Below are 12,363 nucleotides of genomic sequence, written 5' to 3'. Positions count from 1 at the left end.
ACAGTGTGTGTGTGTATATATATATATAGAGATAGATAGATAGATAGATAGATAGAATTATTTGATCAAAATTATTGCTAGACAATTCAGTAGTCTCTGAATTTGGATAGGAACATGTCCTTGCATGATGCACCTGTGTATCTATACTCAAACTCGTGCTCCCTCTGTCCTCTTTACAGTTTCTTCAGAGAATTGAAACGAGGAAGCATCAGTACTGATGGGGTACTGAGAAGCACCCCATTAATATCGATGGTAAAACACCTTTTGGTTCCATGGAGCCTTTATTTCAAGAAGCAAATAGTGTAAAAGCAACACTACTAGGTGAAATAAAGGTGGAAATGCTTTTAAAATAAAGCTTAACTTACTCTATAAACTCCATCGCCATCGTGTTTTGGTGACTGGTGCCCATATATCTTTGTTTTGCCGTGCACGCGCTTCTTGCTTCAGAGCGATAGGTGGCGCTATTTGTACCATTTGCGTGAATTGCGACCAACACATTTCAGAAGAAGAAATCCAGGGATCCTTTCAGTATTTACAAATTGAACAAGGAGCGCTCCTTGACGGACATTTTGGTAATTATTAAAACTATTTGTTTTCTTTTCTCGTGTTAGAGCAATTCCAGAATGTCCTGTTATGGTCGGTTTATTAGTTATAGGTGTTGAAAAAACCAACAGTGCCAAAGTTAACCAAGCCATTTCGCGAAGTTACCACCGGTAACGTTAGTTATTTATCAGCGTGCGACAGCTTTAATGCTCGTGTTTACATCTAAAAGAGAATACCTGACAAATGTTATCATGTTGTGAAGATGCTCCTTTAGTTTCTGTGAAGAAGCTTTTGGCAAACTTCATGTTTAGCTTTGGGTTAGCTATGGGGCTAGCTGTTGTCATGAGGAGGGTGGGTACGGTCATGTTTTGATTTTTTTGTCATGTAAAAAAACTACATTGAAACATAAGATATGTCGAGTCAGCTAGAACTGTTAAATTAAACCGTGATTTTATCTACATTGACTTATAACCGTTGTCTAGTAACGTTAGTTAACATAAGCATTGTCTCGATCTTGTGTTTCTTAACCACCATCATGTGAATCGTTTATAATAGAAGGTAATTTGGTTTCAAACATTTGTGTGAATGTGTAAATATTGTATGTTAGCATGTGTACAGTGCTATAATTTAAAGGGTAAGTTCACTCGAAAATGAAAATGATCTCATAGTTTACTCACCCTCAGGCCATCCTAGATGTATTGTATAGCCTATGACTTTCTTCTTTCAGCCAAACACAATCGGAGTTATATTAAAACAAAATATCCTGGCTCTTCCAGGCTTTACAATGGGAGTCAATGGTACCTTTTGTTTTGAAGCCCCAAAAAAGCACATCCATTCATCATAAAAGTAGTCCATACGACTCCAGTGGGTTAACAAAGGCCTTCTGAAGCAAAGCGGTGTGATTTTGTAAGAAAAATATTCATAATTATAACTATTTAAAATATAATCACTGGCTTCCCCAAACGGCCATATGCGAGTCAAGTTCTGGCGGAAGAGTGACCTCATACATTTAGACATTTAAAAATATATGTATTTAAGTGCAAACTAATTGTCACATTTTCAGACACTTAACTGCATGTTAATTGCAATTAAAAGTAATTGTATTATAGTTTAAATTTATATTATATGCAGTTAGCTGAACTTTAGATTTTTTTTTTACCCACTCAAGTACATCTTTATATGTAATCATTCATAATAATTACTTTTATTGTCTTTGCAATATGGTTACTATAAGTGTACTGACAAGCATTTATGGTAAACTAAAGTATGTTCAAAGTTATTTTTATTTAAACTTGTATGTCATGCATTTAAATAGAATTGTAATTACACATGTGTAATGATTAAGTTGCAATTTAGTACATTCAAATGTATTTTAAAGTACTTTACATGTGCTTTAGTCAACAGATCAAAATAAGTGTACTTCTTTAAAGCACGACAACAGATTATTAAAACAATTATTTAAAATGTGCTTTAAAATAAAACTGCCATATAGCAGCATAGTGAAGTTAAATGCTCAAGATTTTGAGTACACTTCAAGTGCAGATTGAATAAAACTAAGTGCACTTCTTTTTCACATGGAGACTGTGTTGATCACCAACACCTGCCTTCGAGTTTCTTAATTGTCCATTATTTGTTTAAAATCTGCTGGCGAAAAGTTATTTCGCCATGATGTTGTTAAGAATAATCTCAATGTTATATAATAATAATAATATCAGCCATGTCATGTATTGTTGAAGTATAATGAATTTTTATTGTCAGAAAAGCAGATAAAAAAAATCTCTGGTTCCATTTCAGTGATTTCATTTGCTCAGTTTTTGAAACAGTTGTTTATTACCACATCCATAATCAAACTTCATTAATTTCCCTTTTCATTCTGACTGTGAATTCTCAGATGACTGCTTGACTCCCTCTGCTGTCTGTAAAGGCTTGACGATGGATGTGTTAGATGGTGGTGCCAGTGAAAACACAAGTGGAGCCGAGACTGTAGGCGCGTCGAGCCTGTACGCGGCACTCGGCCTGTCGTCAGAAGATGTGGATGCGCTTGCTCAGATTCCAGAGAGTGAAATCAGCGTTGAGACCCTCCCTTATCTGATTATGCAGCTCAAAGCGAAAAGAGCCCATAAAACATCATCTACCACAGACACTGACCACAGAGGCAAGTCACAGGACAAGCTGAACACACCCGAGAGATGCAGCAGTGACCGACGCAAAAGCCCCTTGTCTTCCATCTCAGCGAGGCGCTCTGGGAGCCACGGGAGCCATGAGCATGAGCATCACGGCAAAGGGGAGGGTAATAGGAAGGGCGAGAGGTACGCGGGAGGAAGAAAGGAGGACACAGGAAGATACAGGAAGTCATCCCGAGAAAGTCAAAGTGGGGATCACGTGGCTGGCGAGACAGAGTTTGGCGACACCCCAACGGTTTTCCCACACAACTGCTCTCTTTGCAATTGTAAACTGAATTCCATAAAGGTAAGTGAGTGCCACGATGAAGCAAAATACATAAAAACATCAAAAACACCCAGAATAGATTAGAAAATATTGTAAAAACACTCTACACGGTGTCCTCCATAAGGAATTTAGCCCATTCTTTTTGTAAGATTCACCCCACCTGTTTCCCACAATTAGATCTTACTCCTCTCATCTTTCTGTTTAATTGTGGAATCCTGCCAGTTTGATATATTTTCCAAGGACAGTCAGCCCTTTCCCAGAGGCAAGATACCTCCAAGAGACATGTATTTCACGCCTCTTAATAATGGTTTGATATCTTTGGTCTTTCACAGCCGTCTGTTGTTTGATGGAAATCCCCTGACTTTACAGTCACCGCTCAGTGCGCCACAAGACTTTCTCAGATGCTTCTCACAGCTTCATCATAATACTGCTGCTACTGTTGTTTAATATATATTGAATAAAAATACTCTGACATTAATATATTGGGAAGTGGAGGAATGTGAAAATACTGAAAGTGTCCCAGACAAGACAAGACAAGAATGAAGCTATTAAGGCACAACATAAAGTGGAGTTTATTTACTGTGCCCTCATAGAATTATTAAAAATCCATACAGATTTTCATACTACACTCCATACTCTTTTGCATGGGGATATTGTATCTATATTTTCAGGGAGTGAATTTCAGCGAGTGAGTATTGTAGCGAAAAATAACTCTATAACGCCGTCTAGCGACCAAGTTATATGATGTTAATGGCAAATTTATGTATTTTCAATTATAGCAACCATATAAATATGATTCAGCACATTAATTACATTTCATAACTGAATACTGTCATCTTCGACTTGTTCATTGGGGCGTTTGTAAGGATGTTCTTTGTAAAACTGCTTAAAACAATATTTAGTGTAAAAACTAATGAGTTGAGTGTGAAAATATTTTTATATGACAACTGTAATTTCTATTAAAAAAAGTCTAAAATACGAGGAAGGAAAATATTGACAGAGGAAGATAGATATGAAGGTGTGAAATGAACAGACTTTCATTTCACAGACATTTGCAATTGAAAAGTTATACATTTCACTATATCATAATGTGTTATCACAATACTCAGCATATTGCAAAATGTTTAAAATCTCAATAATATTGTATTGGGGGCCTCTGCCGATTCACACCCCTGAGATTTATTGTTTATGGCTATTTTAAGGCTTCAGATGTGATTTATCTATTCAGAGTTTCAAGAAAGTTTTATTTTTTAACTCCAGCTTTGAGTTTGCATCCAACAAGTTCAAATAAGAGAAAATAATCAAAAGACATCAATCTTCTTATTATACTAAAGTAATTGATTAATAATTGAAATATGGGCATTACCAGATGGATAAATATACTCTTATGTATAATTTTGGTTATTCTGTTCACCTCTTGCAAAGTCAACCATAATAATATAAGCTTGTATTTGATTTGATATTTGTATTTATTTTTTACAACAATGTGTTTTACAACTGATTTGAAATGATCATAATCCGTCATATCATTCATAATCATTTCAAGTGCTCTGTTTTTTGTTTTTGTTTTTACTTTCAGACATGGAATGAACATCTATTAGGATTCCGCCACAAATCGCATGAATCGCAGTCCTCTCCACGAATTTCCCGCTCATTTCCCTCTAAAAGACCCTACAGCGCTGACCCTGTCATGTGTAAGGAGTGTTGTTTCTATATTTGATAATGTTGCTTCCACAAAGAAAAATAATGGGTTTTTTTTGTGTGTGTAAATCATTGTCACGTTAAAATTATTAATAAGTGAATTAGTTATGTTTCATCTAGTGCTGTCAACGTTAACACGTTAGCAGATGTGATAAAAAAATTCAGTTTAACGCGTAAAAAATATTTAACGCAATTAACACAGCATCCGTTTTTTCTGTCATCCTTTGGATAGCGTTACATTATGATCCCACTCTTATTCATGCAAATGCTTTAAAACCATTCAAGCGACAAGACAAAAGAGAACGTGCTGCCTGTGAATCTCCTTACACACACACACACACACACACACACACACACACACACGCGCGTGTACACAGAAAGACGTGCACAAGTATCGAGTTCTCTTTCGCGCTTGAACAAACAGTAACACACAATTATGCTAAAATGCCCGTTTTGTCGAGTATTCTCATAAGAGCATCCTTAAATAAGTTAAAGGGGTGATGAACTGAGAAATCAAAATTTCCTTGAGCTTTTGACATATAAGAGATCATCATACTATAATAATATCCTGTAAGTTTCAGAACTGAAAACTACCTTGTTAGTCCAATAAAAGCTTTTATAGACATCAGGCTCAGCAAACGACTCGTTTTTCAAAGTGGGGAACTATGACGTCAAAGAGGATAAAACACCGCCTCCACAAAAGAAGATCAACGCCTACTTCAACACGGCCTGTTTAGCCCCGCCCACCGATTCGCCCAAACATGCTAAATAACATAGGACGACATGATGATTGCTAAACCGGATCGAGCTACTTCCAAGCAATAAACATGCTGTTTACTAAATATTGTGCAGCGCCTGTTTGTGGAAGAAGACAGTCTGCATAAGCTTCCTTCGGATTCCAGCATGGTTAAACTTTATTAAATCAGTCAATCACAATTTCCCGACACGGATCTGCCAGCAACATGTAAGTAACCATGTGTATTCTAATGCCTGATCTGCGATCAGTGATTTCTGTGTAATTATTCAAGTTCAGATTCTCTTAAAATCATTCAATACTGTTTATGCATCAGTGACTAAACGATCAACTTCACATAATTTCTCGTAGTATTATGAAAATAATCCTTTTTAAACTGTTATTAAATTATATACAGAAAGCGATCAAAGAACGATCCCTTTCCATTCGCCCAAGCTGTCAATCAAACAGCACAGCGCGAGCCGCGAGAGCTTATCTGGACACTTACCAAACTCGTGATGAAATAATGACACTGTTACACTACACAACGAAGCTCTTACTGTGTATTCACATCGTGTTTACATTGTGATTTGGTGTAAGCATTTGTGAGAGTGCAAAAATTGCGTTGCAATGATAAGATCTTTATTCACGCGATCAACAGACTGTCATCTGCTCAGTCAGTGCCTATCATGCTGCAACCTTTCATGTGATGTAATAGATTTAAATATAATGCTTTAAACGATACTTTTCACGATTTGTTCATCTCGATAGCTGTAATAGTAAAAACGTAGTAAAAGTTTTCGAGAGAGTTCATGTAATACTAGCTATTTAATATGCAAGCATGTCAGCCAATCACAGCAATGGGCGTTTGCACTGCAGTCTCACAGCAGACACGCCCCTTAAAACGGAGCGTTCAAATCTGAGGCAGAAATCAGGCTTGGAAAAATGGCTTTTATTTATAAATTATGACAATTTTTGATGTAAAAATCATACTAACATTATAAGGGCACCCCAGGAAACATTATAAAATAATAAAACAATCCAGTTCATGACCCCTTTAAATAAAGTCTTAAATGAACGTGAAGAGTTGTGAGAAAATGGGACGCGTGTGAGATCCACGTGATGTGCAGCAGCTGCAGGTCTTAAAGTCACAGCAGCCACTAATGCTGTCTGTCATTAAAGTTAATCAAAGAACAAAGGTAACACGGAAAATTACCATAGACTGTAAAAAATATGGACAAAGCGTCTGTGACGTCACCCATAGACTTTCTGAAGAACGGGTTTGAAGCCGTTTATGGGGGGTATGGGCGGCGCCATCTTGGAAAATCTTGGGAAATCCTAACCCCGCCCACCTTCTGACCCAGCGCGCGTCACTCAGCTCGCTCTGCTACTCCGGTTATCTCGGTGTATATTTTAGGCAACGAAATATGTTATAAAACACCACACTAACTCTTTTCGTTTTCATTTAAAGAAATCTTAAACATTATAGCCACACAAATGTGGTTCAGGCAACGCGTATTGATTATATTCAACTGCACATAACGTTTGCCTATTTATGAAACAAAACAAAATATAAAACACAAACCTGCCTCTTTTCATTTTAAATATAATATAAAAATATTAAACATTTTATGGTCCAGGCAATATGTGCATTTGTACTAAACAACAGATTTTGCAGTAAACAAAATTAGATCATCTTCGTTGTATTAAAATTTAAAATGACAAACCTCAACCTAGTCTCTTTTTGTTAAATTTCAGTTTTATCAATATTAGCCATTATAAAAGTATAAGTAAAAGATATAAGAAGCTATACAAATAAAGCAAACAATTCAGTCAAACAGAAAGTCAGCGCTCTAGTCTAACCATGCAACGGTAAAGTTAAATGGCTTATAAAGTTATGAAACTTTCCCTCAGCCAAAACGATTGCCCAGGGAAAAAATTATAGATTCACGAGACCAAAAATCGCCCATTAGATATACACAAGACGAATTATATTTCATGTTTAACCACTACAGAGACGCCAGAGTCCACGGCATTGGCGGCAAACCGATTAGGTTACTGACGTAACCCAGGTTCTCTGATAACATGAAGTGAGGTATCTCACTATGGGAACGCCTCTGGGCGTGACCGATCGCGGAAGCACCAATTACACAACGTCTGCCAACCGTGGCAGACCAATCGCTGCAGCGATTAGGGAGTCCTACCTCCCTGTATATAAACCGCAGCTACCTGCCGTTTCGTCATTCTCCGCATATCTCTTCTCCGTGCGAAAAGGCAAGGAGGGCAATGTTGTGAGATACCTCACTTCATGTTATCAGAGAACCTGGGTTACGTCAGTAACCTAATCGTTCTCTTTCTAACATTCGTTCGGTATCTCACTATGGGATATAGACAACTCCCGTATTGCTGATATGCTGACGAAGCAGACTGAAGACGAGAGGGTAAAAGTGCAGTTATACCAGTAACTCAGCATCACTGACCCAGACGAGAAACAGAATAATCTGAGAAAATCCGTTCTTAGAGAACCATCCTATACCACCTGACTACTCACTCCCAGAACTGAGTGTGCCAGAGAGGGTTCTGTTACATCCAGTCTATAGAAACGAATAAATGTGTGCGGAGAGGACCAGCTGGCTGCCGCGCAAATTTCTTGAATCGAAATACCTTTAAATAGAGCCCAGGACGTAGACATTCCTCGAGTAGAATGCGCTCGTAGACCTACTGGGGGCTCTAAATTCATGCTATTGTAACATAACACGATAGCCTCTACCACCCAGTGGGAAAGACATTGACGGGAGATAGGTTTTCCCTTGTAAGCGTCAGCCCACGAGACGAACAGCTGATTGCTCTTACGCAATGTGCGGGTTCTCTGTACATACATATACAGCGTACGAACCGGACATAAACAGTTTAGCCTCTCCTCCTCTGTAGATGAAAAAGGAGGTGGGTGAAAAGCCAACAAGTCCACAGGTTTTATCCTATCCGCGTGATCGTAGACCTTAGGCACGAACGCCGGGTTAGTTCTAAAAAGTACTCTTAGACCACCCGGAGCGAACTCCATACATGAGGGGTGAACTGATAAAGCATGCAGCTCACTCACCCTCTTTGCTGTTGTCAGAGCGAGTAGTAGAGCCGTCTTTAAAGCGAGCAGTTTTAAGTCCATCTTATCAATGGGCTCGAAAGGGGGTTTAGAGAGCGCGTTCAGGACCACGGACAAATCCCATAGTGGGACCATTGGCTTAGATACTGGGTGCAATCTGCGTGCACCTCTCATGAATCTACAGACCAGGGGGTGTTGACCCATAGTGCCTGAATCAAAACCCACATGACATGCCGAGATAGCGGACAGATAAACCTTAACCGTGGAAAAAGCCCTGCCTTTATCCAGGAGGTCCTGAAGGAAACACAGCACGTCCGAAACAGAACACAGGAAAGAAACAATGTTCTTCTCTGCGCACCATTCCTCGAAAACTCCCCATTTGAGATTATATAAAGAACGCGTCGAGGCAGCCCTCGCGTTCTGAATCGTCTCAATAACCCTCGGAGGTAATCCGGCTGTGCTCAGATTCACCCTCTCACGGGCCAGGCCCAGAGAGCTAGTTTCTGAGGGGAGGGATGGAAAATTTCCCCCCGTGCTTGTGAGAGAAGATCCCTGCGCACTGGTAACGGCCATGGCCGGTCGTAGAGCAGTTGCGCAATCTCCGCCACCCACAGTCTCCCCGGCCAGTAAGGCGCGATCAGAATCATCACATGTCTGCGTTCCCGAACCCTCCGTAATGTCGGCTCGATCAAGCTCAACGGCGGGAACGCGTACAGCAACACGTCTGGCCACTCGTGGGCTAGCGCATCCACACCCAATGGTGCATCGTCGCCGGCCAGGGAGAAGAACAGGGGACAGTGTGCGTCTTCGCGCGATGCGTAGAGATCTACGGCAGCCTGGCCGAATATCTCCCATAACCTGAGGACCACCTGGGGGTGGAGTCTCCACTCCCCGTACAGAGGATTCCCCCTGGATAGTAGATCCGCTCCTCTGTTCATTATTCCCGGGACATGCGTCGCGCGTAATGAGAGGAGAGACCTGCTGCTCCACGTTATTAGTTTCTCCGCTAACCTGTGAAGCATGTGAGAACGAACCCCTCCCTGCCGATTTATGTAGGCAATCACCGTTGTATTGTCTGTCCTGACCAATACGTGATGACTCTTGAGAAAATGCACAAAATGTCTCAGAGCTAGAAACACTGTCAATAGCTCTAGAAAATTGATGTGCCTCTCTCTCAGTACCGGAGACCAAACTCCTCTCACTGTTCTGCCCTCGAACACTGCGCCCCAGCCTGTGAGAGATGCATCCGTCGTCACCACTTTTCTCAGTATAATAGGACCTAGAGGGCATCCTGTCCTGAGAAAAGATGGGACTCTCCAATAACGGAGAGCGCTCGCGCATTCTGGTGAGACCCGCACTCTGCGGTTGAGGCGGCTCTTGGGGCGAATGCCTTGTGACGCTGTCCAGTTCTGAAAATCTCTCATTCGCAGTAGTCCCAGGGGAACCACTGACACAGATGAGGCCATCAGACCTAGTAGCCGAAGACACATCCTGAACGAGACTGATCTCCCTATTTGAAAAAGGGAGAGGCAGCTGTGAATCGTCTTGATGCGATCCTCTGATAGGAAAGCTCGGAACGTCACAGAATCCAGCCTGAGACCCAAGTAGACTATTTCTCGAGATGGAGAAAGACAACTCTTCGTCTGGTTTATCTTGAAACCTAATCTCTCCAGATGCGTCACAAGTGTGTGTGTGTCGCTCTCTGCCTGCCGTTGGCACGGCACGCAGATGAGAAGATCGTCTAGATATGCTGAAACTCTGAGCCCTAATCTCCTTAATGGAGTCAGGGCCCCTTCCACACACTTGCTGAATACTCGGGGGGCTAAAGCCAGGCCAAACGGAATTCTCGTAAACTCGTATGCTGTGCCCTGATAGGCGAACCTCAGATATTTCCTGTGCGCAGGAAAAATATCTATGTGAAAATATGCGTCCTGGAGATCCACCGAGGTGAACCAGTCTCCTTGCCGAATATTTTGGCACAGCGTTTTGACAGACAGCATTTTGAATTTGTATTTTCTGAGGTGTCTGTTGAGAACCCTTAAATCCAGAATGGGACGGAGACCCCCCCCCTCTTTTGGGAATCACAAAATAACGGGAGTAGAAACCCTTCTGGCTCTCTGCCGTTGGAATCACTCTTATCACTCCTTTTCTCATTAAAGAGGCTATTTCCTCCTCTAAAACCAGAGCTGCTTCCCCTTTGGCCACTGAGATTACCACTCCATTGAACAGAGGAGGTTTTACAGCGAATTGAAGCCTGTATCCCCTCTCTATAGTGGTCTGTACCCAGGGATGAACTGCGCATGCGCACCAGTTCACTGCCTGAGCAGCGAGTGGGCCTTTCCCGTCTCTGTTCACTAGAGGTGCCGCAGCACACTCTAGCGGCAACGGGGGGAATACCGCTCCAGTGAAGGAGTTATAGTGGTATTCATTTGTGATAGTTTTTGTGATTTTTTGTGATCTTTTTCTCTTTTTATCCCACTCTGCGCCCTCGGTCCTTGACCTGGATGCGTCAGAGAAAACTTTATTTTTGATGGGATGCTTGTGAACGTTAGACCTTCTCCCCCCATAACAGACCTCGAAGGTGGAGGGGGAGAAAAACTCTTGGGGGGCACTGGTAGAGAACTGGCCACATTCCCGCACATGCTGAACTCTGAACTGTCCACACGAACACATTTTATCCTTGCATTCCTTCTCCTTTTCCCCGCGGGAGGGAGAGAGGAATCGCTCTGAAGGGATGGGACAGATAAACCCTGGGTGCTGTCTCCCAACCCTTCCTGTCGCCGAACTGGCATATCAGGTAGACCGCCTCTTCTTATTCCCCTGAGGGGCAGCCGGTCGGTGTTTCGCGGCTGCGGCTGCGAACGACTGTTTTGGCCGAACGAAACCGGGCTTTGACTGCGGAGCCGCGTTGCCCTGCTGTTGCGGTGGCGCGGGGCGGGAAGGCTGATAAGCAGAGTGCCCGCCTCTCCCTGAGGGCTTGAAATTCGGCCGGTTCGGGTGATAAGGCCGATCGGCCGGTTTTCTGGGGAGACAGACCTGGAAAGCTTCTCCCTCCTTCTTTCGCAGGTCACACTGCTGACGCATTGCCGTCACCGTCGAGCCGAACATGGCCTTTGGATCTATAGGGGCATCCAAAAACTCCACTTTCTCTTTGTCAGAGAGTCCTGACAAACCCAGCCACAGCGATCTCTCCCCCACAACTGCTAAGCCCATACTTCGACCGCAACTTTGAACTGCTCCGCGGGACGTGCTCAGGTTTAAATCTGCGATGACGCATATCTCTTCCCAGAGCACTGGGTTGGGAGATCCGGAGTCCAGCTGACGACCCATCTCCTCTAACAGCTCCGCTTGATAGGCAGTAAGGAGGGACGTCGCGTTCAAAGCGCGAACAGATAGTGCAGTTGATTTGTAGATCTTTTGAAAAACGGAGGCAGCAAAGCGCTCCGTTTTTCCTGGCAGTGAGGCTCCGGTTGAAGAGAGCGCTGCCCTGCGGCTCGGGTGCAGATGATTAGCTACCGATGTTTCCACAGGGGGAGGATCTGCCATCCCTAGATCCTCCATTCCCTGAACATCTAGCCTTGAGAAACCCTTAACGGGCACTCGATGTGAAAAAGGCTTGTCCCAAAACTTCTTCATCTCCGCCACACAGGCCGGGACGGCTGGAATAAACTGCCTGGCCGGCGGGAGACGTGACGGGAGCCTCTTTCCATCATACAGGTCTCTTTCAGCTCCTTGACCTGCTTGTTGTGAAGGCCAGTCGATGGATAATCTAGCCGCGGCCCTGCGACAGACCTCGATTAGATCAGCGTCCACCTGTACAGGGGAGGGTGAACTCTCA

The 12,363-nt window shown here is 42.6% G+C and overlaps 1 protein-coding gene across 2 annotated transcripts in view; it reads left to right on the top strand.

Annotated features, from left to right (window-relative positions):
- Nucleotides 1-478: 478 nt before the first annotated feature.
- Nucleotides 479-12,363, top strand: part of LOC307158966 (uncharacterized protein) — a 36,385-nt gene continuing 24,500 nt past the window's right edge. The window contains exons 1-3 of one of the 2 annotated variants that reach the window (XM_079872006.1): nt 479-572; nt 2,435-3,012; nt 4,571-4,685. In XM_079872006.1, coding sequence (XP_079728132.1) covers nt 2,476-3,012; nt 4,571-4,685 — 652 coding nt within the window. In that variant the 5' untranslated portion in view covers nt 479-572; nt 2,435-2,475. The remainder of the gene's footprint in view (nt 573-2,434; nt 3,013-4,570; nt 4,686-12,363) is intronic. The other variant, XM_079872007.1, reaches the window with a different exon arrangement.

Source organism: Squalius cephalus (assembly GCF_949319135.1).
Source record: "Squalius cephalus genome assembly, chromosome: 5".
NCBI classification, from domain to species: Eukaryota; Metazoa; Chordata; class Actinopteri; order Cypriniformes; family Leuciscidae; genus Squalius; species Squalius cephalus.
The sequence above is the reverse complement of the archived record's forward strand: the minus strand, read 5'-3'. Positions and strand labels throughout refer to the sequence as shown.